Source organism: Lucilia sericata, unplaced genomic scaffold (genome assembly GCF_015586225.1).
Source record: "Lucilia sericata isolate MDLA Ls3-8-SP2 unplaced genomic scaffold, ASM1558622v1 Contig000351F_arrow, whole genome shotgun sequence".
NCBI lineage: Eukaryota > Metazoa > Arthropoda > Insecta > Diptera > Calliphoridae > Lucilia > Lucilia sericata.
In genome coordinates this window covers 342501-366648 of record NW_023994371.1, presented here as the reverse complement: position 1 = coordinate 366648, position 24148 = coordinate 342501, and the positions used below count along the sequence as shown (strand labels likewise).

Below are 24148 nucleotides of genomic sequence, written 5' to 3'. Positions count from 1 at the left end.
TTCTGTTGGTCCTATGAGCCAAGCAGCAGATCTGATTGCTAGTACTGGTATACAATCAGTTCCTCATAGCTTTTCATTTCACAGACATTAAAGGAATTCCAATCTCAAGCGTTCTATTTCAGTTATAATTCAATTCTAGTTCAGTTCTAGTTCAATTCTAGTTCAGTTCTAGTTCAGTTCTAGTTCAGTTCTAGTTCAGTTCTAGTTCAGTTCTAGTTCAGTTCTAGTTCAGTTCTAGTTCAGTTCTAGTTCAGTTTAGTCAGTTCTAGTTCAGTTCTAGTTCAGTTCTAGTTCAGTTCTAGTTCAGTTCTAGTTCAGTTCTAGTTCAGTTCTAGTTCAGTTCTAGTTCAGTTCTAGTTCAGTTCTAGTTCAGTTCTAGTTCAGTTCTAGTTCAGTTCTAGTTCAGTTCTAGTTCAGTTCTAGTTCAGTTCTAGTTCAGTTCTAGTTCAGTTCTAGTTCAGTTCTAGTTCAGTTCTAGTTCAGTTCTAGTTCAGTTCTAGTTCAGTTCTAGTTCAGTTCTAGTTCAGTTCTAGTTCAGTTCTAGTTCAGTTCTAGTTCAGTTCTAGTTCAGTTCTAGTTCAGTTCTAGTTCAGTTCTAGTCAGTTCTAGTTCAGTTCTAGTTCAGTTCTAGTTCAGTTCTAGTTCAGTTCTAGTTCAGTTCTAGTTCAGTTCTAGTTCAGTTCTAGTTCAGTTCTAGTTCAGTTCTAGTTCAGTTCTAGTTCAGTTCTAGTTCAGTTCTAGTTCAGTTAGTTCTAGTTCAGTTCTAGTTCAGTTCTAGTTCAGTTCTAGTTCAGTTCTAGTTCAGTTCTAGTTCAGTTCTAGTTCAGTTCTAGTTCAGTTACTAGTTCAGTTCTAGTTCAGTTCTAGTTCAGTTCTAGTTCAGTTCTAGTTCAGTTCTAGTTCAGTTCTAGTTCAGTTCTAGTTCAGTTCTAGTTCAGTTTCTAGTTTAGTTCTAGTTCAGTTCTAGTTCAGTTCTAGTTCAGTTCTAGTTCAGTTCTAGTTCAGTTCTAGTTCAGTTCTAGTTCAGTTCTAGTTCAGTTTCTAGTTCAGTTCTAGTGCAGTTCTAGTTCAGTTCTAATTCAATTCATTTCTACTTCACTTGATGGAAGACTCTTGGAAATCATTTCGTAAGATGTCGTTTTAAAATCCCAAATTATTCATTATTGAAAGAACAAAAGATTTCATAAAAGTAGCTCACACCACACTCGACCTCACCCAAACCACCCAATCAAAATTTACTCAAGTATTTTGAGAACAAAAAACTAAGAGATATTTTTTGAAATATAAGAATGACTATATCTCCGCGTAAGTATAATTTTTTTTTCTTTTGAAATGTGTTAAAAATTTAAATTTATTTGCTGTCATTAATTTGGCACCTTGCGCGAAATTAGTTCACCATGATGACTTTATCGTCATTTTTGCATTGTTATGGAAACAAATGGGAATTTCAGAATTTGACTGAATTGTATTCACACAATTTGGCTCTGGTTGTGATACAAAAACAGAAGAAGTCAGAGAGTGAGTGAGTGAGTGTATCACAGAGTGGTGTTTCTGTCTTTAGTAGCCGCAAGATTTTACATAACAAAATGGCCCAGGGTTAAAATAAGATTTAAAATATTAAGACCACTTGATTTTAAATTGTATTGTGTGTATGTTTCGAGTGATTGTGTTTCCACTTTCAATACCAATGTTAGAGGAGGAAATCGAATAAATATGAATCCTTCTTCGCCCAGTGGTGTTGTATTATTTAATTGCGTAAAATGCGCACAATAAAACACATCCATTTGTATATGGTGTGGTATTTAAATGGAGATTTGGAAGGGCTTAGGCAACAATGTTTGGCTGGCATTTAAGTTCGTAAACATTTTGTTGCGTTTAAATGAAATCACACACGTACGCACTCCGAAGCGAACAAAATCTTTACCAAAAATTCTGTATGAATTGTTTGTCAGAGAAAAGATTAAACTGAAGTGGAAGAGGCAGAGGCAGAAAAAGAAGAAATTCACACAAAAAATCCAACGAAAATAAATTGTTACAAATTATGTTATTAAAATTTAAGTGAGAAAAATGAAATTAAAAACGCATTTAAGATCATTTCAGTTTTGTACATTTATAAATCATATTTATTAGGAATTTTATTTCGAAAATCTCCATTTATTTCAATTCTTTTATACTTGTTGCAAAATAAAAAATTATTGAAGAAATTATGTGAGAATGACAACCAATAATTATAGTGTTATTTTGAAGGAAGTGATTTCTTCAAAATAATTATGATATTAATAATTTAATATTAATTTGTAGGTATTAAATTAATGTGATTAATATTAAGTTGAATCGCAAAGGAAGTTTGCTGAAATGACATCTATATATATAAATTCTAACGTTACTGACTGACTGACTGACTGACTGACTGACTGATTCACTGACTGATTCATCATCGCACAGCCTAAACGGTTTGAAGCTAAAGAGCTGAAATTTGGACAGGAGGTTGGTCTCCCGCCAAATAGATCCACTAAGACGGGATTTTTTGGAAATTCGAATGTTTAGGGGGTAAAAAAGGGTAAAAACGGGTAAATTCGGTAACCTTATATCTCCTAAACTAGAAAAGATACAAAAACAGTTTAAAGCTTATCGCCGTTCATTTAAAAAATAAACGGACAGGTGTCTGGTACTTTTTTTAAAATTCGGCCCCTTTAGGGAATAAACGGGTAAAAACTGTATTTTGGTACTTTTTTCGCACCCCATGTATCTTTTAAACCAGTGCACATTCAAAAAATATTTTTGACTCCTTCATAACTTAACGAAAAAATAAAAATATGAATTTAGTACTTTTTGGATATTCGGACGTTTAAGGGGTTAAAATTTTACCTATTTTTGGTACTTTTTTCATAAAACATTGTTTTTGGTTTATTAACTTATACATATGAATACATAATAAGGGGCTCCCACTACGATGTTGCAACTTTTTGGAATAGAATTTTTATTTCGTTAATGGGGAGGAAAAAAGTACCAAAAGGGGTAAAAATGGGAAATTTGATTTTATTCAACCACAATGATCGAATTTTGATAAAATTTTTAAATTTAAAAACACTACATATCCTAATGGGGTGTTATTTGGAACCCCGGTACCAAGTGATATTTTTTGGTACTTTTCATTCTCCAACTGGTCCTTTTTGAGTTTTCTATGATATTGAAATAGAAACATGAAATTAATAATAAAGGGACTTTTCGCTACTTTTTCGTTCTACACAGGTACTTTTTTGAGTTTTCTTTAAAATTAAAGCTAGAAACATGAAATTAAGCATGTAGAGCCCGGAGTAAATGAGAATCTATAAAAGGGGACTTTTTGGAACTTTTTCGCCTTTCGACTGGTACTTTTTGAGTTTTCTATAAAATTTAACCTAGAAACATGAATTTAAGCATGTAGAGCCCAGAGTAAATGAGAATCTATAATAGGGGACTTTTTGGTACTTTTTCGTCCTTCGACTGGTACTTTTTGAGTTTTCTATAAAATTTAACCTAGAAACATGAAATTAAGCATGTAGAGCCCTTAGTAAATGAGAATCTATAAAAGGGGACCTTTTTGGTACTTTTTCGTCTTTCGACTGATACTTTTTGAGTTTTCTATAAAATTTAACCTAGAAACATGAATTTAAGCATGTAGAGTCCAGAGTAAATGAGAATCTATAATAAGGGACTTTTTGGTACTTTTTCGTCCTTCGACTGGTACTTTTTGAGTTTTCTATAAAATTTAATCTACAAACATGAAATTAAGCATGTAGAGCCCAGAGTAAATGAGAATCTATAATAGGGGACTTTTTGGTACTTTTTCGTCCTTCGACTGGTACTTTTTGAGTTTTCTATAAAATTTAACCTAGAAACATGAAATTAAGCATGTAGAGCCCAGAGTAAATGAGAATCTATAAAAGGGGACTTTTTGGTACTTTTTCGTCTTTCGACTGGTACTTTTTGAGTTTTCTATAAAATTTAACCTAGAAACATAAAATTAAGCATGTAGAGCCCGGAGTAAATGAGAATCTATAAAAGGGGACTTTTTGGAACTTTTTCGTCTTTCGACTGGTACTTTTTGAGTTTTCTATAAAATTTAACCTAGAAACATGAATTTAAGCATGTAGAGCCCAGAGTAAATGAGAATCTATAATAGGGGACTTTTTGGTACTTTTTCGTCCTTCGACTTGTACTTTTTTGAGTTTTCTATAAAATTTAACCTAGAAACATGAAATTAAGCATGTAGAGCCCAGAGTAAATGAGAATCTATAATAGGGGACTTTTTGGTACTTTTTCGTCCTTCGACTGGTACTTTTTGAGTTTTCTATAAAATTTAACCTAAAAACATGAAATTAAGCATGTAGAGCCCGGAGTAAATGAGAATCTATAAAGGGACTTTTTGGTACTTTTTCGTCCTTCGACTGGTACTTTTTGAGTTTTCTATAAAATTTAACCTAGAAACATGAAATTAAGCATGCGGAGGCCTTAGTTAATGAGAATCTATAAAAGGGGACTTTTTGGTACTTTTTCGTCCTTCGACTGGTACTTTTTGAGTTTTCTATAAAATTTAACCTAGAAACATAAAATTAAGCATGTAGAGCCCTTAGTAAATGAGAATCTATAAAAGGGGACTATTTGGTACTTTTTCGTCTTTCTTCTGGTACTTTTTGAGTTTTCTATAAAATTTAACCTAGAAACATGAAATTAAGCATGTAGAGCCCTTAGTAAATGAGAATCTATAAAAGGGGACTTTTTGGTACTTTTTCGTCTTTCGACTGGTACTTTTTGAGTTTTCTATAAAATTTAACCTAGAAACATGAAATTAAGCATGTAGAGCCCTTAGTAAATGAGAATCTATAAAAGGGGACTTTTTGGTACTTTTTCATCCTTCGACTGGTACTTTTTGAGTTTTCTATAAAATTTAACCTAGAAATATGAAATTAAGCATGTAGAGCCCTTAGTAAATGAGAATCTATAAAAGGGGACTTTTTGGTACTTTTTCGTCTTTCGACCGATACTTTTTGAGTTTTCTATAAAATTTAACCTAGAAACATGAAATTAAGCATGTAGCCCGGAGTAAATGAGAATCTATAAAAGGGGACTTTTTGGAACATTTTCGTCTTTCGACTGGTACTTTTTGAGTTTTCTATAAAATTTAACCTAGAAACATGAATTTAAGCATGTAGAGCCCGGAGTAAATGAGTATCTATAATAGGGGACTTTTTGGTACTTTTTCGTCCTTCGACTGGTACTTTTGAGTTTTCTATAAAATTTAACCTACAAACATGAAATTAAGCATGTAGAGCCCAGAGTAAATGAGAATCTATAATAGGGGACTTTTTTTGTACTTTTTCGTCCTTCGACTGGTACTTTTTGAGTTTTCTATAAAATTTAACCTAGAAACATGAAATTAAGCATGTAGAGCCCTTAGTAAATGAGAATCTATAAAAGGGGACTTTTTCGTCTTTCGACTGGTACTTTTTGAGTTTTCTATAAAATTTAACCTAGAAACATAAAATTAAGCATGTAGAGCCCTTAGTAAATGAGAATCTATAAAAGGGGACTTTTTGATACTTTTTCGTCCTTCCACTGGTACTTTTTGAGTTTTCTATAAAATTTAACCTAGAAACATGAAATTAAGCATGTAGAGCCCTTAGTAAATGAGAATCTATAAAAGGGGACTTTTTGGTACTTTTTCATCCTTCAACTGGTACTTTTTGAGTTTTCTATAAAATTTAACCTAGAAACATGAAATTAAGCATGTAGAGCCCTTAGTAAATGAGAATCTATAAAAGGGGACTTTTTGGAACTTTTTCGTCTTTCGACTGGTACTTTTTGAGTTTTCTATAAAATTTAACCTAGAAACATGAATTTAAGCATGTAGAGCCCAGAGTGAATGAGAATCTATAATAGGGGACTTTTTGGTACTTTTTCGTCCTTCGACTGGTACTTTTTGAGTTTTCTATCAAATTAAACCTAGAAACATAAAATTAAGCATGCAGAGCCCTTAGTTAATGGGAATATATAAGGGGACTTTTTGGTACTTTTTCGTTCTTCGACTGGTACTTTTTGATTTTCTATAAAATTTAACCTAGAAACATGAAATTAAGCATGCAGAGCCCTTAGTTAATGGGAATATATAAGGGGACTTTTTGATACTTTTTCGTTCTTCGACTGGAACTTTTTGATTTTTCTATAAAATTGAACCTAGAAACATGAAATTAAGCATATAGAGCCCGGAGTAAATTGGAAACTATAAAAGAGGACCTTTTTGGTACTTTTTTGTTCTTCGATTGGTACTTTTTGATTTTTCTATAAAATTGAACATAGAAACATGAAATTAAGCATGTAGAGCCCGGAGTAAATAAGAATCTATAAAAGGAGACTTTTTTGTACTTTTTCATTCTTCGACTGGTACTTTTTTCAGTTTTTTATAAAATTTAACCTAGAAACATAAAATTAAGCATGTAGAGCCTGGAGTAAATTAGAATCTATAAAAGGGGACTTTTTGGTACTTTATCGTACTTCGACTGGTACTTTTTGAGTTTTCCATAAAATTAAACCTAGAAACATGAAATTAAGCATGCAGAGGCCTTAGTTAATGAGAATCTATAAAAGTGAACTTTTTGGCACTTTTTCGTCCTTCGATTGGTATTTTTTGAGTTTTCTATAAAATTCAACCTAAAAACATGAAATTAAGCATATAGAGCACGGCGCGTAAATGAGAATCTATAAAAGTGGACTTTTAAGTACTTAAAATTGAGTACACATATACAATCATCATTTCTTCAAATTAGGGAATTACCAATATTTAAAAATTTGTAATCTTTGTAATACATATTATTTTTTCCTTGCTAAATGAAGAGCCAACATATTTCTCATTCTATAAAAACCCTCGCTAACAAAGTAGCGGGTAATAAGCTAGTAATAATATAAACTGATGTTAAATTAAAATTAAATAAAATTCGTACTGACGAAAATTATAGATTTCGTCTGTGCGACTGTGTAACGTCCCCCTGAAAATTAAGTACCTTGTTTAAAAATGAGTAGATAAAGAAAAGACTAGTGACTAATTTGTTGTAATAGCTGATATAATTTCAAACTTATTTATGGACCGACTTGGATGATTTTGATAACATAAGTGATAGAATTGTTGAAGATCCAAATCTCGCAAAGGTCTGTTACCCATTTTACTCCTGGATCTTAATAACTGCAAATCGAAAAATTTTCCCAGATTTCACTTGGACTAACAACAAATGTACATAGGAAATATACATTTAGTTAGTTAGTTAGTGTTAGTTAGTTAGTTAGTTAGTTAGTGTTAGTTAGTGTTAGTTAGTTAGTTAGTGTTAGTTAGTTAGTTAGTTAGTTAGTTAGTAGTTAGTTAGTTAGTTAGTAGTTAGTTAGTAGTTTAGTAGTTAGTTAGTTAGTTAGTTAGTAGTTAGTTAGTTAGTTAGTTAGTTAGTTAGTTAGTAGTAGTTAGTTAGTTAGTTAGTTAGTTAGTTAGTTAGTAGTTAGTTAGTTAGTTAGTTAGTTAGTTAGTTAGTTAGTTAGTTAGTAGTTAGTTAGTTAGTAGTTAGTTAGTTAGTTAGTTAGTTAGTTAGTAGTTAGTTAGTTAGTTAGTTAGTTAGTTAGTTAGTTAGTTAGTTAGTTAGTTAGTTAGTTAGTTAGTTAGTTAGTTAGTTAGTTAGTTAGTTAGTTAGTTAGTTAGTTAGTTAGTTAGTTAGTTAGTTAGTTAGTTAGTTAGTTAGTTAGTTAGTTAGTAGTTAGTTAGTTAGTTAGTTAGTTAGTTAGTAGTTAGTTAGTTAGTTAGTTAGTTAGTTAGTTAGTTAGTTAGTTAGTTAGTTAGTTAGTTAGTTAGTTAGTTAGTTAGTTAGTTAGTTAGTTAGTTAGTTAGTTAGTTAGTTAGTTAGTTAGTTAGTTAGTTAGTTAGTTAGTTAGTTAGTTAGTTAGTTAGTTAGTTAGTTAGTTAGTTAGTTAGTAGTTAGTTAGTTAGTTAGTAGTTAGTTAGTTAGTTAGTTAGTTAGTTAGTTAGTTAGTTAGTTAGTTAGTTAGTTAGTTAGTTAGTTAGTTAGTTAGTTAGTTAGTTAGTTAGTTAGTTAGTTAGTTAGTTAGTTAGTTAGTTAGTTAGTTAGTTAGTTAGTTAGTTAGTTAGTTAGTTAGTTAGTTAGTTAGTTAGTTAGTTAGTAGTTAGTTAGTTAGTTAGTTAGTTAGTTAGTTAGTTAGTTAGTTAGTTAGTTAGTTAGTTAGTTAGTTAGTTAGTAGTAGTTAGTTAGTTAGTTAGTTAGTTAGTTAGTTAGTTAGTTAGTTAGTTAGTTAGTAGTAGTTAGTTAGTTAGTTAGTTAGTTAGTTAGTTAGTTAGTTAGTTAGTTAGTTAGTTAGTTAGTTAGTAGTAGTAGTTAGTTTAAAACAACCCGTATTACTCAAAACATTTTAAAATTTACTTTCTTGAGCTGTTTCGTACAACTTTCAGTCGATATAAATTTTTTTTTCAGCTAATTTCAAAATTCGCATTCACACTTGCTTATATTTCCGCTTTCAAACGGAAATGGCATAAAAGCTTTGCCAACTAGAATAAGCTATTTAAACGCGAATTTGATTCACCCTGTCCTAAAGAAACACACATTCAAAAGTAACGTTTGCAAAGCAATAAAAATTTATATCTGGCAGTTCCCTCAAAGTGATTGTGGTTGTTGGCAACACTGCAATACTAACATAAGCAGCTGTGCAGAAATGGCTTTTTGCATATTGTCAAAAAACGCACGCAAATGTAAACAATTGAAAGAAAACCTCAAGTGAATTAGCGAAATTTCAGCTGGCTGGAATTATTTGTTGTTTAGAAACTAGCACGAATTAAATATTCCTAATTAAAAATGCCTCACGGTCATTCTCATGATCATGGACACGGTTGTGGTCACGAGGCCACCGACGTAGATCATGCTCTCGAAATGGGCATTGAATATAGTTTATATCAAAAGATCGATATGGAAAATTTGGAATGTTTAAATGAAGAGTCCGAGGGTAGTGGCAAGAAAGTCTTTAAACCCTATGAGAAACGTTTGGACTTGACAGAGGTGAGTAAAGAAATAATATTGCTAAGTATTGTGGAATGATATTGAGATTTGATTTGATTTGTTTTTTTTTTTTAAGTTTGTACAGAGTGATGCCGATGAGGAGTTACTTTTCAATATACCCTTTACGGGCAATGTTAAATTGAAGGGTATTATTATTGCGGGAGCCAATGATGATTCACATCCCAATAAAATGAGATTGTAAGTTTTAGATTGAACACTAACTTGCTTGTAAATGACTTACAATTTTTATAGATTTAAAAATCGACCTGCCATGACTTTCGACGATGTTAGAGGCAAAGCTGACCAGGAGTTCGAATTGACCAGAGACAGCCGTGCCGAAATTGAATATGCCCCTAAGTAAGTACATAATTTAAGTTTTTATAAAAATTTTCCAAAACATTTTCATCTTATTTCTATCTATTCTCCAGAGTTGTAACATTTTCTTCTGTCCATCATTTATCCATACACATACCCTCTAATTATGGTGATGATAATACTAAAATATATTATATAGGTAAGAGCGTACTTGCGTAAACTTTTCATTATATTGCGAAATTCTTATTTAACGATTTATTGTGTTTTTTTTTTAGGTCTTCGGGGAGAATTTAGTGAAGCCCATTATCATGGTGTTACTATTTGTACTTATGAGGCCCGTCCCAATGTTAGTGATCACAAAAGTGATGCATTTGATGCTGTCAATCGTACTATACAGTAAAATGGAAATGATTTCAAATCGCACATATGATGATATTTTTTATACGAAATGATTTTTATTTAATAAACAAAAGTGAATAACTTAAAAATGTTGAATTGTTTTTGAAAAATTTTCCCCCTAAAACATACAAAACAATTTAATTGTTTTAATGTAATTTATACATTAAAACCCATGTACATCCTAGAAAATAAAACTCAACTTTTTTTATATATTTTTTTTTTAAATTTTTTTATAATATTTTTAAATTTTATTGTGTTTTTTTCTTTTTGTTGTTTTTATTTATTTTTCCATATGAAATATCATTATCATTGTTTTTATTTATTTTTTTTTTTTTTTTTCATTTGGTTGATAACTTTTTTTCTTTTTGTTGTTGTGGTGTTTGTTGGTTTTTTATAGTATTTTTTTGGTTTATAAGAAATTGTGAGTTTTTTTTTATTTATATTTCTTTAGGTTTTCATTTCTTTCATTTTATTCTTTTTTGATAAAAAGATAAATTTTTGTAATAATAAATTTGTTTATAACAAAATTGACAAGAGTGTATAGAAAAATGTTAAAGGGTGTATGTGTTGTGGGTGACGACTGAGTAAGTGAATAAATAAAGTGAAGTGAGCTTTGGTGAATAGTTTAATTATGTATGTAGTATGTAGGCGTGAGTGGAAGTGTTTTGAGAAAATGATAGTGAGAGCAGCAATATGTTGTTTTTTTTAATGTTTTTTGTATGTATGTGTTTGTTTTTAGAAAGAATTTAAATTAGAAGAAACAAAATATTAACAAAATTTAATTAAAATAATTAAAAGTTTTTGTTGAACTTTATTAAACTGTTGTTAGTTTTGTTCTTCTTAAATAATACTAGATATTTGAAAATGTTTTAATAGTGGGCAGCACTTGTAATAAATACTTTAGAAAGAATGGATATTAATATTATAACAGTTTGTACGTTACTTAATAGAAGTCTTATTGGGTTTAAAAACCTTTGAAATATTGCGAAATATATCTAGGCACCAGCGCAGCAATTAGTCTTTAGTCTAGTCTGTAGTCTAGTATATATTTTAGTCTGTAGTCTAGTATATATTCTAGTCTATAGTCCATTCTAAACTCAAGTCTATAGTCTAGTCTATAATCTACTCTTTAGATTAGTCTAGTGTTTTACCTATTCTATAGTCTATAGACTAGCCTATAGTCTAGTCCATAGTCTAGTAGTTCCCATATCATCGCGGAATGTGTAATGTCAAACAGTTTGGGGTCTAATCTATTCTATAGTGTAGACCTTACTCAAGTCTGGAAGAGTGTTAAGTCTAGTCTGTAGTCAATTTTAAAGTCAAGTTTATATTCTAGTCTACAATCTACTCTTTAGATTAGTCTAGTATTTAACCTTGTCTATTGCTTAGTTTTTAAACTCGTCTATAGTCTAGCCCATAGTCTAGTAGTTCCCATATCATCGAGGAATATATGATGTCAAACAAGTTGTAATCTAGTCAATATTCTAGTCTGCAGCCTAGTCTATAGTCCAGTCTACAGCCTAGTCTATAATCGTGTCTATAGTTTAGTTATAGTCTAGTCTATAGTCCAGTCTATAGTCTAGTCTATAGTCTAGTCTATAGTCTAGTCTATGTACAGTCTATAGGCTCTACGTCTATTAGTCTAGTCTATAGTGTAGTCTTATAGTCTAGTCTTATAGTCTAGCTTAGTCTATAATCTAGTCATAGTCTAGTCTATAGTCTAGTCTATAGTTAGTCTATAGTCTAGCTATAGTCTAGTACTATAGTTCTCGTCTATAGTCTAGTCTATAGTCTAGTCTATAGTTTAGTAGCTATCGTCTAGTACTATAGTCTAGTCTATAGTCTAGTCTATAGTCTAGTCTATAGTCTAGTCTATAGGTCTAGTCTATTAGTCTAGTCTATCGTATAGTCTATAGTCTAGTCTATAGTCTAGTCTATAGTTTAGTCTACATTCTAGTCTATAGTTCTAATCTAGTCTAGTCTATAGTCTAATCTATAGTCTACTCTAGTCTATAGTCTACTCTATAGTCTAATCTATAGTCTAATCTATAGTCTACTCTAGTCTATAGTCTAGTCTATAGTCTAGTCTATAGTCTAGTCTATAGTCTAGTCTATAGTCTAGTCTATAGTCTAGTCTATAGTCTAGTCTATAGTCTAGTCTATAGTCTAGTCTATAGTCTAGTCTATAGTCTAGTCTATAGTCTAGTCTATAGTCTAGTCTATAGTCTAGTCTATAGTCTAATCTATAGTCTAGTCTATAGTCTAGTCTATAGTCTAGTTTATAGTCTAGTCTATAGTCTAGTCTATAGTCTAGTTTATAGTCTAGTCTATAGTCTAGTCTATAGTCTCGTCTATAGTCTAGTCTATAGTCTAGTCTATAGTCTAGTCTATAGTCTAGTCTATAGTCTAGTCTATAGTCTAGTCTATAGTCTAGTCTATAGTCTAGTCTATAGTCTAGTCTATAGTCTAGTCTATAGTCTAGTCTATAGTCTAGTCTATAGTCTAGTCTATAGTCTAGTCTATAGTCTAGTCTATAGTCTAGTCTATAGTCTAGTCTATAGTCTAGTCTATAGTCTAGTCTATAGTCTAGTCTATAGTCTAGTCTATAGTCTAGTCTATAGTCTAGTCTATAGTCTAGTCTATAGTCTAGTCTATAGTCTAGTCTATAGTCTAGTCTATAGTCTAGTCTATAGTCTAGTCTATAGTCTAGTCTATAGTGTAGTCTATAGTCTAGTCTATAGTCTAGTCTAGTCTATAGTCTAGTCTAGTCTATAGTCTAGTCTATAGTCTAGTCTAGTCTATAGTCTAGTCTATAGTCTAGTCTATAGTCTAGTCTATAGTCTAGTCTATAGTCTAGTCTATAGTCTAGTCTATAGTCTAGTCTATAGTCTAGTCTATAGTCTAGTCTATAGTCTAGTCTATAGTCTAGTCTATAGTCTAGTCTATAGTCTAGTCTATAGTCTAGTCTATAGTCTAGTCTATAGTCTAGTCTATAGTCTAGTCTATAGTCTAGTCTATAGTCTAGTCTATAGTCTAGTCTATAGTCTAGTCTATAGTCTAGTCTATAGTCTAGTCTATAGTCTAGTCTATAGTCTAGTCTATAGTCTAGTCTATAGTCTAGTCTATAGTCTAGTCTATAGTCTAGTCTATAGTCTAGTCTATAGTCTAGTCTATAGTCTAGTCTATAGTCTAGTCTATAGTCTAGTCTATAGTCTAGTCTATAGTCTAGTCTATAGTCTAGTCTATAGTCTAGTCTATAGTCTAGTCTATAGTCTAGTCTATAATCTAGTCTATAGTCTAGTCTATAGTCTAGTTTATAGTCTAGTCTATAGTCTAATCTATAGTCTACTCTAGTCTATAGTCTAATCTATAGTCTACTCTAGTCTATAGTCTAGTCTATAGTCTAATCTATAGTCTAATCTATAGTCTACTCTAGTCTATAGTCTAGTCTATAGTCTAATCTATAGTCTAGTCTATAGTCTAGTCTATAGTCTAGTCTATAGTCTAGTTTATAGTCTAGTCTATAGTCTAGTCTATAGTCTAGTTTATAGTCTAGTCTATAGTCTAGTCTATAGTCTAGTCTATAGTCTAGTCTATAGTCTAGTCTAGTCTATAGTCTAGTCTATAGTCTAGTCTATAGTCTAGTCTATAGTCTAGTCTATAGTCTAGTCTATAGTCTAGTCTATAGTCTAGTCTATAGTCTAGTCTATAGTCTAGTCTATAGTCTAGTCTATAGTCTAGTCTATAGTCTAGTCTATAGTCTAGTCTATAGTCTAGTCTATAGTCTAGTCTATAGTCTAGTCTATAGTCTAGTCTATAGTCTAGTCTATAGTCTAGTCTATAGTCTAGTCTATAGTCTAGTCTATAGTCTAGTCTATAGTCTAGTCTATAGTCTAGTCTATAGTCTAGTCTATAGTCTAGTCTATAGTCTAGTCTATAGTCTAGTCTATAGTCTAGTCTATAGTCTAGTCTATAGTCTAGTCTATAGTCTAGTCTATAGTCTAGTCTATAGTCTAGTCTATAGTCTAGTCTATAGTCTAGTCTATAGTTTAGTTTATAGTCTAGTTTATTGCCTAGTCTATAGTTTAGTTTATAGTCTAGTCTATAGTCCAGTCTATAGTCTAGTCCATTGCCTAGTCTATAGTTTAGGTTATAGTCTAGTCTATAGTCCAGTCTGCTTTCTAGTCTATAGTCTAGTCTATAGTTTAGTCTAGCCTATAGTCTGGTCTTTAATCTCGCCTATAGTCTAGTCTATAGTGTAGTCTATAGCCTAGTCTATAGTGTAGTCTATAGCCTAGTCTATAGTCTGGTCTATATTCTAGTCTGTAGTATAGTCTGTAGACTAGGCTATTTTCTAGTATCATCCCATATCATTGGGGAATGTCCAATGTCAAACTAATTACCAATTACGGAACTAGTTCAGTTTACTATGGAACCACTTACGGAAGTAGTTTTTTGTCAGTTATCTCATCATTAGGGAATGTAAAGTATTATTACTAGATTCTTTCTTTCTAAAGAACTAGTCACTGATTTAGTTCAGTATATATTTACATTTCTAAAGGAACTATTTGAAGCATTGCCAGTTCTTGCAACATTTTCTCGTAGTATTATTTAAAAAAAAACCCGTCCAGGTTTTACATTTCTCCCTATAAAACCGGATCGGCCCTAAACTTTTTAGAAAACAATAGAAAATAGATTTGAAAGTGTTTACAAAGTCTTGTTTAGGAAATTAAAAAAAAAAAAAAAAACAATTTTTTAATAAAAAATAGTAAAATAATTAATTAATTTTAACAATCTATGGTTAATTTATTTAATTTAAACAAATATTAATTCTTCAGTTTTCTTTTTAATTTATTAATTTCTTTTGTTTTTTTTTTTTTTTTTTTTTTTGGTACAAACTTAACAATTTTTTTTTAAATTTATTTTTGTTTTAGTTTTAATGGTTTTTGTTTTAAAGACTATAATTATGATTTTGTTTAATGCAATTTATTTTGTTTATTAAAACAATTGGATTTATGTTTTATAAATTTTTAGTATTAATTAATGTGTGGTATTTTTTTTTGTTTTGTTTTTTTTTTTTTTTTCTTTGCGGGATAATATGTAACAATTGCAATTTATGTATTTTGTTTTATTAATTTATTAATAATAGGTTGTTGTTTGTGGTTGATTTTTATTTATTATGAATTGTTTTTTTTTAGGTTTTTATTGATATTTTATATGAATTATTTGTTTAATGTTGGATTTTGCCGTATTTTTTTTTTTTGTTTGTTTATTATTAATAATATTAAATAAAAATTTATTTATTTAGCTTTATTTTATTATCATCTATTACTCTAGTTATTTTTTTTTTTAAATTTATGCATAGTTTTTTTTTTTTTTGTTTAAATTAGCTTAAGTTTTTCGCGTTTTTTTTTTTTGTCTATAATAATTATTATTTTTTTTATTTAAACTTACTATACAAGCTCTCTAATAAAGTTTTTGTCTTATTATTTATGCGTTTTTTTTTTCTCAATGACCATGTTTTTATTTTTATTTATTTTTTTTTTACTTAAAAAATATGTTATTTTTTATGTTATTTTAGCGTTTGTTTTTATATAATCATGCTTTAACAAATATTTATTTTATTTTTAATTGCAGCAATTTTTTGTGTTTTTTTTTTTATTTTTTATGGCTAAATTCTAGAAAATGATTTTTTTTGTTATTAATAATAAAAATTTTATTTATTTTATTATTCAATTTCGTTATTTTTTTATTTGTTTTTTTCTTTGTCTATTTTTTTATATATATAAATTAAATTATATTATATTTTATATTTAATTATTTTTTTTTATGGTAGGCTCTTAGAGTTTATACTAATTATGTTTTAAATTATTATTTTTTTATGTTTACTTTATGCTTTTTTTGTGTAGGTGATTGATTTATGTAGTTTTATTTTAATTTATTAATTATTTAATAATGAATTTTTATTTTCGCTGTGTTTTATTTAATTTTTTTTTAGTTTTTTTCCGTTTTTTTTAGAAGTGTGAAAAATGCTTTTTATTATTATTAATAATAATGTTTTATTTTTGATACTTATCTAAATATTCAAAAAAAATTCTCCTAACAAAATTAAATATTTTTCATATATATTATTCCGTTTAGGGGTTTTTTTTAAGTCTAAAGGCTTTTTAGATGAAGTTTATAAATTAAAACTAAAAAAACAATAAATAAAGAAAACAGCAAAATTATGAAAAAAAAAATTATTACAGATAATACAAGATTTAGGCTTGTATTATGTTAGAACTTAAAACTCCACTGCAGTGCCGAAAAGATCTTTAAACGACTTAGAATTAGTCAGTAGAATAGTCCATAGGATAGTCAATAGATTAGTCCATAGAAGCGTATATATACTAGAATAGTCAATAGACTAGTCCATAGGATAATCAATAGACTAGTCCATCGACTAGTCAATAGAATAGTACCCAAATCAATCGATATACTAGTACATAGGATAGACAGTAGACTAAACCATAGGATAGTCAATAACCTAGTTTATAGGATAGTCAATAGACTAGTCCATAGAATAGTCAATAGACTAGTCCATAGAATAGTCAATAGACTAGTCCATAAAGCAGTCAATAGAATAGTACCAAAAGCAGTCAATAGACTAGTACATGGGATTACTTATAGACTAGTTCATATGATACGCAATAGAATAGTCCATTGGATAGTCAACATACTAGTCCATAGGATAGTTAATGGACTAGTCCATAGGATAGTCAATAGACTAATCCATAGGATAGTGAGTAGACACGTCCATGAAATAGTCAATAGACTAGTCCATAGCCGACTCAATGGAATAGTCCATAGGATAGTAAATAAACTAGTCTATAGGATAGTAAATAGAATAGTCAATGGACTAGTCCATATAATACTAGAATAGTCCATAGAATAGTCTATCTATAGACTAGGATAGTCAATAGACTAATCTATAGGATAATCAATATAATAGTATTAAGGATACTCAATAGATTTGTCCATAGAATAGTCTATCGACTGGTCTATAGACTAAGATCAATAGATCAATAGATTAGTCTAAAGGATAGTCAAGACACTAGTCTATAGGGTAGTCAAGATACTAGTCTATAGGGTAGTCAATTGACTAATCTATAGGGTAGTCTATAGGTTAGTCAATAGAATAGTACCCATATCAGTCAAAAGACTAGTTTATAGTATAATCAAAAGACTAGTCCATAGGATAGTCAATAGATTAGTTCATAGGATAGTCAATAGACTAGTCCATAGGATAGTCAGTCGACTTGTCCATGAAATAGTCAATGGACTAGTCCATAGACCAGTCTATAGGATAGTAAATAGACTAGTATATAGGATAGTCAATAGAATAGTCAATTGATTGGTCCATAAGATACTCAATAGATTTGTCCATAGAATAGTCTATCGACTGGTCTATAGACTAGGATAGGGAATAGACTAGTCTATAGGATAATCAATAGACTAGTCCATAGGATAGTCAGTCGACTTGTTCATGAATTAGTCAATAGACTAGTCCATAGACCAGTCAATAGAATAGTCTATAGCATAGTAAATAGACTAGTCTATAGGATAGTCAATAGACTAGTCCATAGGATACTCAATAGATTTGTCCATAGAATAGTCTATTGACTGGTCTATAGACTAGGATAGTCAATAGACTAGTCCATAGGATAGGCATTAGAATTGTACCCCAGATCAGTCAAAAGTCTAGTTTATAGTATAATCAAAAGACTGGTCAATAGACTAGTTCATAAGATAGTCAATAGACTAGTCCATAGGATAGTCAAAAAACTGGTGCATAGGATACTCAATAGACTAGTTCATAGACCAGTCTATAGGATACTCAATAGATTTGTCCATAGAACAGTCTATCGATTGGTCTATAGACTAGGATAGTCAATAGACTAGTCCATGTAGTAGACTAATCCATAGGATAGTCTATAAACTAGTCCATAGGATAGTCAAAATAGACTAGTCCATAAGATAATCAATAGACTAGTCCATGGACCAGTAACTGATCTTTATGCCCGATAAGAAATTATGGGAAACTTTACCATTAAGTGATGAACAAAAAAGCAAGTAAACTAAAAAAAAACAAATATTTGTTAAACAAAAATATTATTATTATTATTTATTAAACCAAAAACTTAACAAGAAAATAATTAGTAGTAATATAACATATTAAACTTCAAATTATTAGTAATAAAATTATAATTAAAAAAAAAGTAAACCCAACTATATACCCAAAAATAATATATAAATTCTAAAGAAATTAAGAAAAATATATATATAAAATAAAAAAACAAATCAAAAGATATTATTAATAGTAAAAATTTTACAGAATTTATTTTTTTTAATCTTTGATTTAGTTTTTTTTCATATTATTTTAAATTTAATGTGTGTAATTGGTTTTATTTAATTATTGTTATACTATACATATTAAATGGTCTTTTTCGCTTTTGTTTTAAACATTAACGACCTTAATGATTAAGTAAGAGATGATGATTATTTGCTTTTATTTTCTTATATATTTTTTCTTTTTTTGTGGTTCTCAAATTTTTATTTTACGCTTGATTTGTTTTCTTTTAGTAATTTTTTGTATTATTATTATAATTTTTATAAAAAAAAAAATGTTATAACAACAAGAAGAAGAGATGGTGAGAAAACTAGAGTGTTATTTTAGTTTTGTTTTCGGTTTCTTATATATTTTTTTTTTGGAAAGTTTAGGAGCGCGTTAGTTATATTAATAAACTTTTCAAAAAAAGTAGTATTTTTTTGTAAGAAATATAAATATTAAAAAATTTCTTAAATATTTCTTTTATCGAAAAGAAATTAAAAGAAATTTAATAATATTTCATTTAAATAGTTTTGTTGTTTGTTTATTGGTTGGTTTTTTGCTGTTGTTTGGTGTTAATAACACTAGTTGCAATTTTGTTGGAGGAAAATTATAAAATTTTCGTTAATGATGTAGGGGATTCAAAAATGTTGCCAGTTGTTGTAAACATTTGATAAATGTTGCTTAAATTGTAAAACGTTTTAAATTGCAGCTTTCTTTACTACTCTAGTTGTTATTTTTTCATCATTAACTTTAATATTAATTTTGAGAATGTTGCTAAATCTTATTATCAACATGTTGATAGAGTTATTAAAACAATTTCTTTAATAAAATTATAAAATAATAATTTCTAAAGCTCAATGATTTTCTTTATTTCTTACAAATGTATTTTGTAGTTAGTTTTTCTAATTCTTAGCAACATTTTCTTTTATTGCACAATCTTCTTAGCAACATGCTGAATTTGTTTCAAAACATTATGTTAATATTCTCAAAAATTAAAGCATTAGTAGAAAGTTTTTGTAGAAATTTAGAATGCAAAACACATTTTTTGAAGAACTTATTTTATCTTAACAATAAACATGTATATATATGTTGCTAGCCACATGTTGAAAACTATCAAAAGTTTGCCTTGTTAAGGAAAACAAAATTTTTCAGAATATTTTCATCAAATTATAAAAAGAAAATGTTTATATAAACAAAAACATTGCTGGCATCATGATAAAGATGTTTAGCAACTATTAGTGTTTCTAGCAACATGTTGTTTTCATTCCTCAAAGACTCAAATGTTTATATTTGCAGAAATCATTTAAAAAATTTAATTTATAACAACTTTTGAGCATGATTACTCATAAAAAAGGTTGAAAATGTGTTACCAGCAACATGTTGCTAACGAAATTTTCTTTTTTTATTTGAAATTTTTTTCAAAATTGTATGTTTTTTTTGCAATATTTAAATTAACGAAATATGTAAGTTGCCAACCATATGTTAAGTGATTTAGCAACATGTTGCTGTTTAAAAAATATTAATAATATTTAAAAAATAGTTAAATGTTTTTTGCAATAACTCAAAGACAGGTGTTTTAAAATTAAAAGAATCTAATTTTAATATAAAATGTTTAAGAAAACTTAAACATGCTGTAACATGTGTACGTAACCAGCAACATGTTGCTAAAGAAAAATTTTTGAGTTTCTTTTTAAATTGATTGCAAATTTTTTACAATTAGTTAGGACAAGCTTGTAATTTTACTAAAATATGGTAACAGAAACACTAGCAACATGTTGCAAATAAAACTATTCAAAAATTACAATGTTTTTTTTTTTTTTTTTAAAATAATATTGTTCACTTGAAAGAAACTTATTGAAATATAAGAATTTTAAAAAATATTTAAATATACTGTGAAATGTTTTTATTAAATTAGAGATGTTAGCAACATGTTGCTATAGCAAAAATTAAAAAACTAGCTTTTAATTTATTTAAAAAATTTTATTGTTGATTAATAGTTTTTAAATTTACAATAAATAGTGGTTGCAACAATATTTCAAGGCCTAGCAACATGTTGCTAAGCAAAGTATATGTTATTTCTTTAAATTTATCTCAACATTTTAATATTTTTGGACATAACTAAAAATAACTAAATGACAAGTTTTAAAATTTACACATCATATTGCCAGCAACATATTTATAAACTCGAACAAAATGTTGCTAAATTTTGTTAGTATTTTTTACAAAAAGTTTAGTTTATTTTTGCTATACCTTGCTATAACACCAGTAACATTTATTCGAACCTAGCAACATGTGGCTAAGCAACAAACATCTTGTTTTTTACATTTTTAACTAAATGTTAAAGTTTAAAAAATTTTTAAATTTAGCAAATATATTGCCAGCATTATGTTTACAAAGAAAATTCAAAATGGTTCTTTAAAAAAAAATCATAAAATTCCAAAAAAATCGTTAAAGAAAAATGTCCCCTTAAATTGCAATTAGTGTCATAGGAGGAGTAGGTTGGTTGGTTTGTGTGTATGTGTGTGTGTGTGTTCGATTTAAAAATTGATTCCATTGATGTTTTCTTCGGTTTAAGAGGTTATAAAAAAGTAGTTTGTTTTGTTTTACTTGTTTTTGTAATTACTATTTTTTTTCTTTGTTTGTTGTTCTTTACAAGACAAGGAAATAGCAAAAAATTGTTGACATCGCAAAAAAATTATAAAGAGTGATTTTGTTTTTGTATTTTTTTGTTTTTAGTTTTTGGAAAAAGAGATTTACAAAAATAAGACAGCGGCGGCGTTCATTTTTTTGTTTTGTTTTGTTTGTTGTGTATTTGTTTCATTTTGTTTGTTTTTGTTGTTGTATTAAAGTGGGCGGCAAAAATTTCCATTATCATATGTTTTTTTTTTTTTGTTTTTGTTTTTTTTTTTAATTATGTTGTATTTTTTTATACAAAAAGGAAAACTATAGTGTTATTTTGTTTAAGGTATAAATGGCAGAAAGCAAGCAACATTTTTACATAAAAAAATTGTTGCTTTAAAGGCATTTGTCAAACTGCATAAGGTGCATTATTATTTTTATTATTATTTTTATTCGTTAGAGATTGATTAAGATGATTATGATGATGTTGTTGATGTTGTTGATGATGCTGATGTGATTGAGGTTGTACAACCAATGTTGATGTGGTATTTAGTAGTGTAGTTGCTGTAGTGGTAGTTGTGGCAGTGGTGGCTGATGTTAGGGAGGCAATGGTGCTATTTAGAATAGCACTACTGCAGCCAGCATATGAAGGACCACTAGCACCACCTCCACCACTACCGACAAAAGCAACTGTAGAGTTTTTAGTAGTAATCTGCTGTAACTGCTGCTGAGGCTGCAATTGATCGTGTGATTTCGTTTCGTTAGGGCCAGCAGTCGTGGCAGATTTTGTGCGTTTTTGTATTTGCGATTGTTGTGAACGCTTTTCGCGCCATCTATCGAGTGGAGTATAGCAACATTTAAATAACGGTTGTCTACGTTTGTGTTTCTCCGATGAGGATGACGATGAACTAAGGCTAAAACTTTGAGCTAAAGATGAAGCCGTTAAATCAGTCTGTACACCGCTGCTACATAAACGTGTCTCCATGGTATACTGTTGTTGTTGTATGGAACGCTTTGAAATGGTGGTGATGGCTGGTAAAGGCGCCGGAGCCTTACATATCACTGTGGGTGGCTCAGTCTCATGCAATTCAAACGAATGAGCTGATGAATGATCTTCTACATAGCCGGCCTCTTCTTCCTCATAGAACTCCTCGTTGGAGGTGCGTGTTGTGTTCGTGGTGGTGGATGGCCGAAATTCATGAGACGATGACTCGACCATGGCAGTGCGATAGTTGGCAACAAAATTATTTGTTTCCAAATAATGGCAGGATTGAAATATATAATCATCCACAAATTGTTGTAAGATCAAAGGATCGGCGGCTACAGCCTGAGCGGCCACCGAATTTAATATGGAACTCTCGGAATAATGCTCATAAGGCAAATGTACATAATGGGGTTGATGATGATGATAGTGCTGATGATGTGGAGGTTGGGGATGATGATGGGGTTGTTGATGAGGTTGATATGAGGAGCAGGAGGCAGCGGCGGCGGCGTGCTCATCTTGAGAGGCATAGCGACGTATACCTTTGTGCGATTGTGACGATGGTGAGTATATCACAAGTGAAGTTGCTGTTGGTGATGTTGTTTGATAATGTTGCTTGCTTTCCGTAGTATACGTTTGCATACCAACAACAATCTGTTGCTGTGATTCCTCAACATGTGGTTTAGTGAAAGTGGCCTTCTGTTCTTCTGCCAATTGTTCTTTTTGCTGATATTCTTTAAAATTTAAATCCAATCCTCTTTCTTCTTCCTCATGTTGTGAATCACTTTTAGCTTCGTATTGTTGCTCAATTGTGGTGCTCGATTGTTGTTGGTCTTTTGCAATAATATAATTTTTCTCTTTGTTATATTGTTGCTGTAATTGATGTTGTTGTTGTTGCTGTAGCTGACGCTGTTTTTGCTTCATATCAACAATTTCTATTTCTTCAATATCACTAAAACTATTTAATTGTTTCAACAAATAATGAACATCATTTCGTTCTAAATGTTCATCTTCATCCAAAGACAATTTCATCAATGTTGTCTCAAATTCTTGTTCTTGTTGTGATGAAGATGATAATGTTGCTGCTGTTGCCAAACGAGCCAAATTAGCAGTAGCGGCAGCCTTTGATGTTGAGGCCACCACAACTAATTCTTTGGCTGCTGTCGAGGCAACAGCAGTAGCAGCTGCAGATGTTGATGTTGATGGTGCTGCTGCTGCTGCTGTTGATGATGAGAAATTAATTTTAGAATTATTTACAACTAGGTCGGTATTATAGTATTGATGATGGTTATTGGCCAATCTACGTTTTAAACTATCACTTAAAATGGGCATCTCTACAAATTGTTGTTGCTGTTTCTTCAGTTCATCATGTTGATAATGAGGATGCTGTTGTTGTGAGTTTTTGGCTAATGTCTCAGCAACATGTTGCTGATAGTTGTATGTGTTAATAACCGGCACTGTATTGTCAATAATTCGATTAAATTTAGCTAATGCCGTATTTTGCTGTTGTTGTTGTGTTAATGATGATTTATTTACTAGAGAGTATGACGAGGACGACAACGACGTTGTTGCTGATGATGTTTTTGCTGCTGCTACACATGTTTTAGATGATGTTGTTGTTGTTGTTGTAGTATTAGTTGTAATTGCTGCTTCATCTATTATATTAAATTTATTAAATTTTTGTTGTAATTGAGGCACTGTTGTGACGGTATCTAATTTATTTAAACCTTTCCTAACAACATTTCCATAATCTTGTTCACCTTCTTCTTTTTCTTCGTTAATGCGATTGTGCAAACGATCGCCTTGATGTTCAACTTCGTGTCCTTTATTACTAGTAATATTTTTAAATATTGTTGTTGTTGTTGTTGTTGTTGCTGCTGTTGTGTTTGATCATCAACATTTCGTCTTATATTATCCATCATTTCACTAACATTTATATTTAATTTTAATTTTAATTGTTGTTTTAATAATAATTGTCTACTTTCATTTAATAATGCGCTAGTTGTTGGAGTTGTTGCTGTTGTTGTAGTATTATTAGTATCGGCTGTTGTTGTAGTTGTAGTAGCAATTCCTCCCGCTACTTGTCTCTTATTCAATTTTTTATTTAAATTGGTATTAGCTAAATTTCTATTCAAAATTAATTTTCTCGACGAAATGGGTTCATTATTGTCGCTCCCCCGCGATTACCGACTATCACGGGTGGAGCGAGGCCTTCCCTAACTGGATGTTGAGGCAATTGGTGATACTGGTGACAGTGGACTACGTGCTGTCTCCCGCGGACACCCACTTAATGTTATAACTAGTTTGCGGGAACCAGCTTGATCACGATGTTCACATAACCAAACACCTTGCCAGGTGCCCAATGATAATTTACCATCC

General features: G+C 30.0%; 3 protein-coding genes across 4 annotated transcripts in view; 1 reads left to right on the top strand and 2 right to left on the bottom strand.

The window, feature by feature from the left end:
- Window positions 1–8748: 8748 nt before the first annotated feature.
- LOC119603989 (PITH domain-containing protein GA19395) lies at window positions 8749–9886 on the top strand. Its single transcript, XM_037956300.1, has 5 exons — window positions 8749–9083; window positions 9160–9281; window positions 9336–9440; window positions 9512–9597; window positions 9674–9886. Exons 1-5 carry the CDS (start codon window positions 8883–8885, stop codon window positions 9796–9798), a joined length of 639 nt encoding a protein of 212 aa, XP_037812228.1. The 5' UTR covers window positions 8749–8882; the 3' UTR covers window positions 9799–9886.
- An 8555-nt stretch (window positions 9887–18441) lies between these two features.
- Window positions 18442–23569, bottom strand: LOC119604002 (basic-leucine zipper transcription factor A-like). Its single transcript, XM_037956314.1, has one exon. The coding sequence runs from the start codon at window positions 23099–23101 to the stop codon at window positions 21197–21199; it is 1905 nt and encodes a 634-aa protein (XP_037812242.1). The 5' UTR covers window positions 23102–23569; the 3' UTR covers window positions 18442–21196.
- Window positions 23570–23792: 223 nt separating this feature from the next.
- Window positions 23793–24148, bottom strand: part of LOC119604003 (UPF0047 protein YjbQ) — a 70439-nt gene continuing 70083 nt past the window's right edge. For both annotated transcript variants that reach the window (XM_037956316.1, XM_037956315.1), the window contains exon 5: window positions 23793–24148. This exon is cut by the window's right edge and continues 53 nt beyond it. In XM_037956316.1, coding sequence (XP_037812244.1) covers window positions 23986–24148 — 163 coding nt within the window. In that variant the 3' untranslated portion in view covers window positions 23793–23985.

Coding starts and splice junctions, on each gene's coding strand:
- LOC119604002 (XM_037956314.1), bottom strand. CDS start 23,101: ATGCCCATTTTAAGTGATAGTTTAAAACGTAGATTGGCCAATAACCAT.
- LOC119603989 (XM_037956300.1), top strand. CDS start 8,883: ATGCCTCACGGTCATTCTCATGATCATGGACACGGTTGTGGTCACGAG. Junction 9,282..9,335: donor CATCCCAATAAAATGAGATT/GTAAGTTTTAGA, acceptor CAATTTTTATAG/ATTTAAAAATCGACCTGCCA. Junction 9,598..9,673: donor TACTAAAATATATTATATAG/GTAAGAGCGTAC, acceptor TTTTTTTTTTAG/GTCTTCGGGGAGAATTTAGT.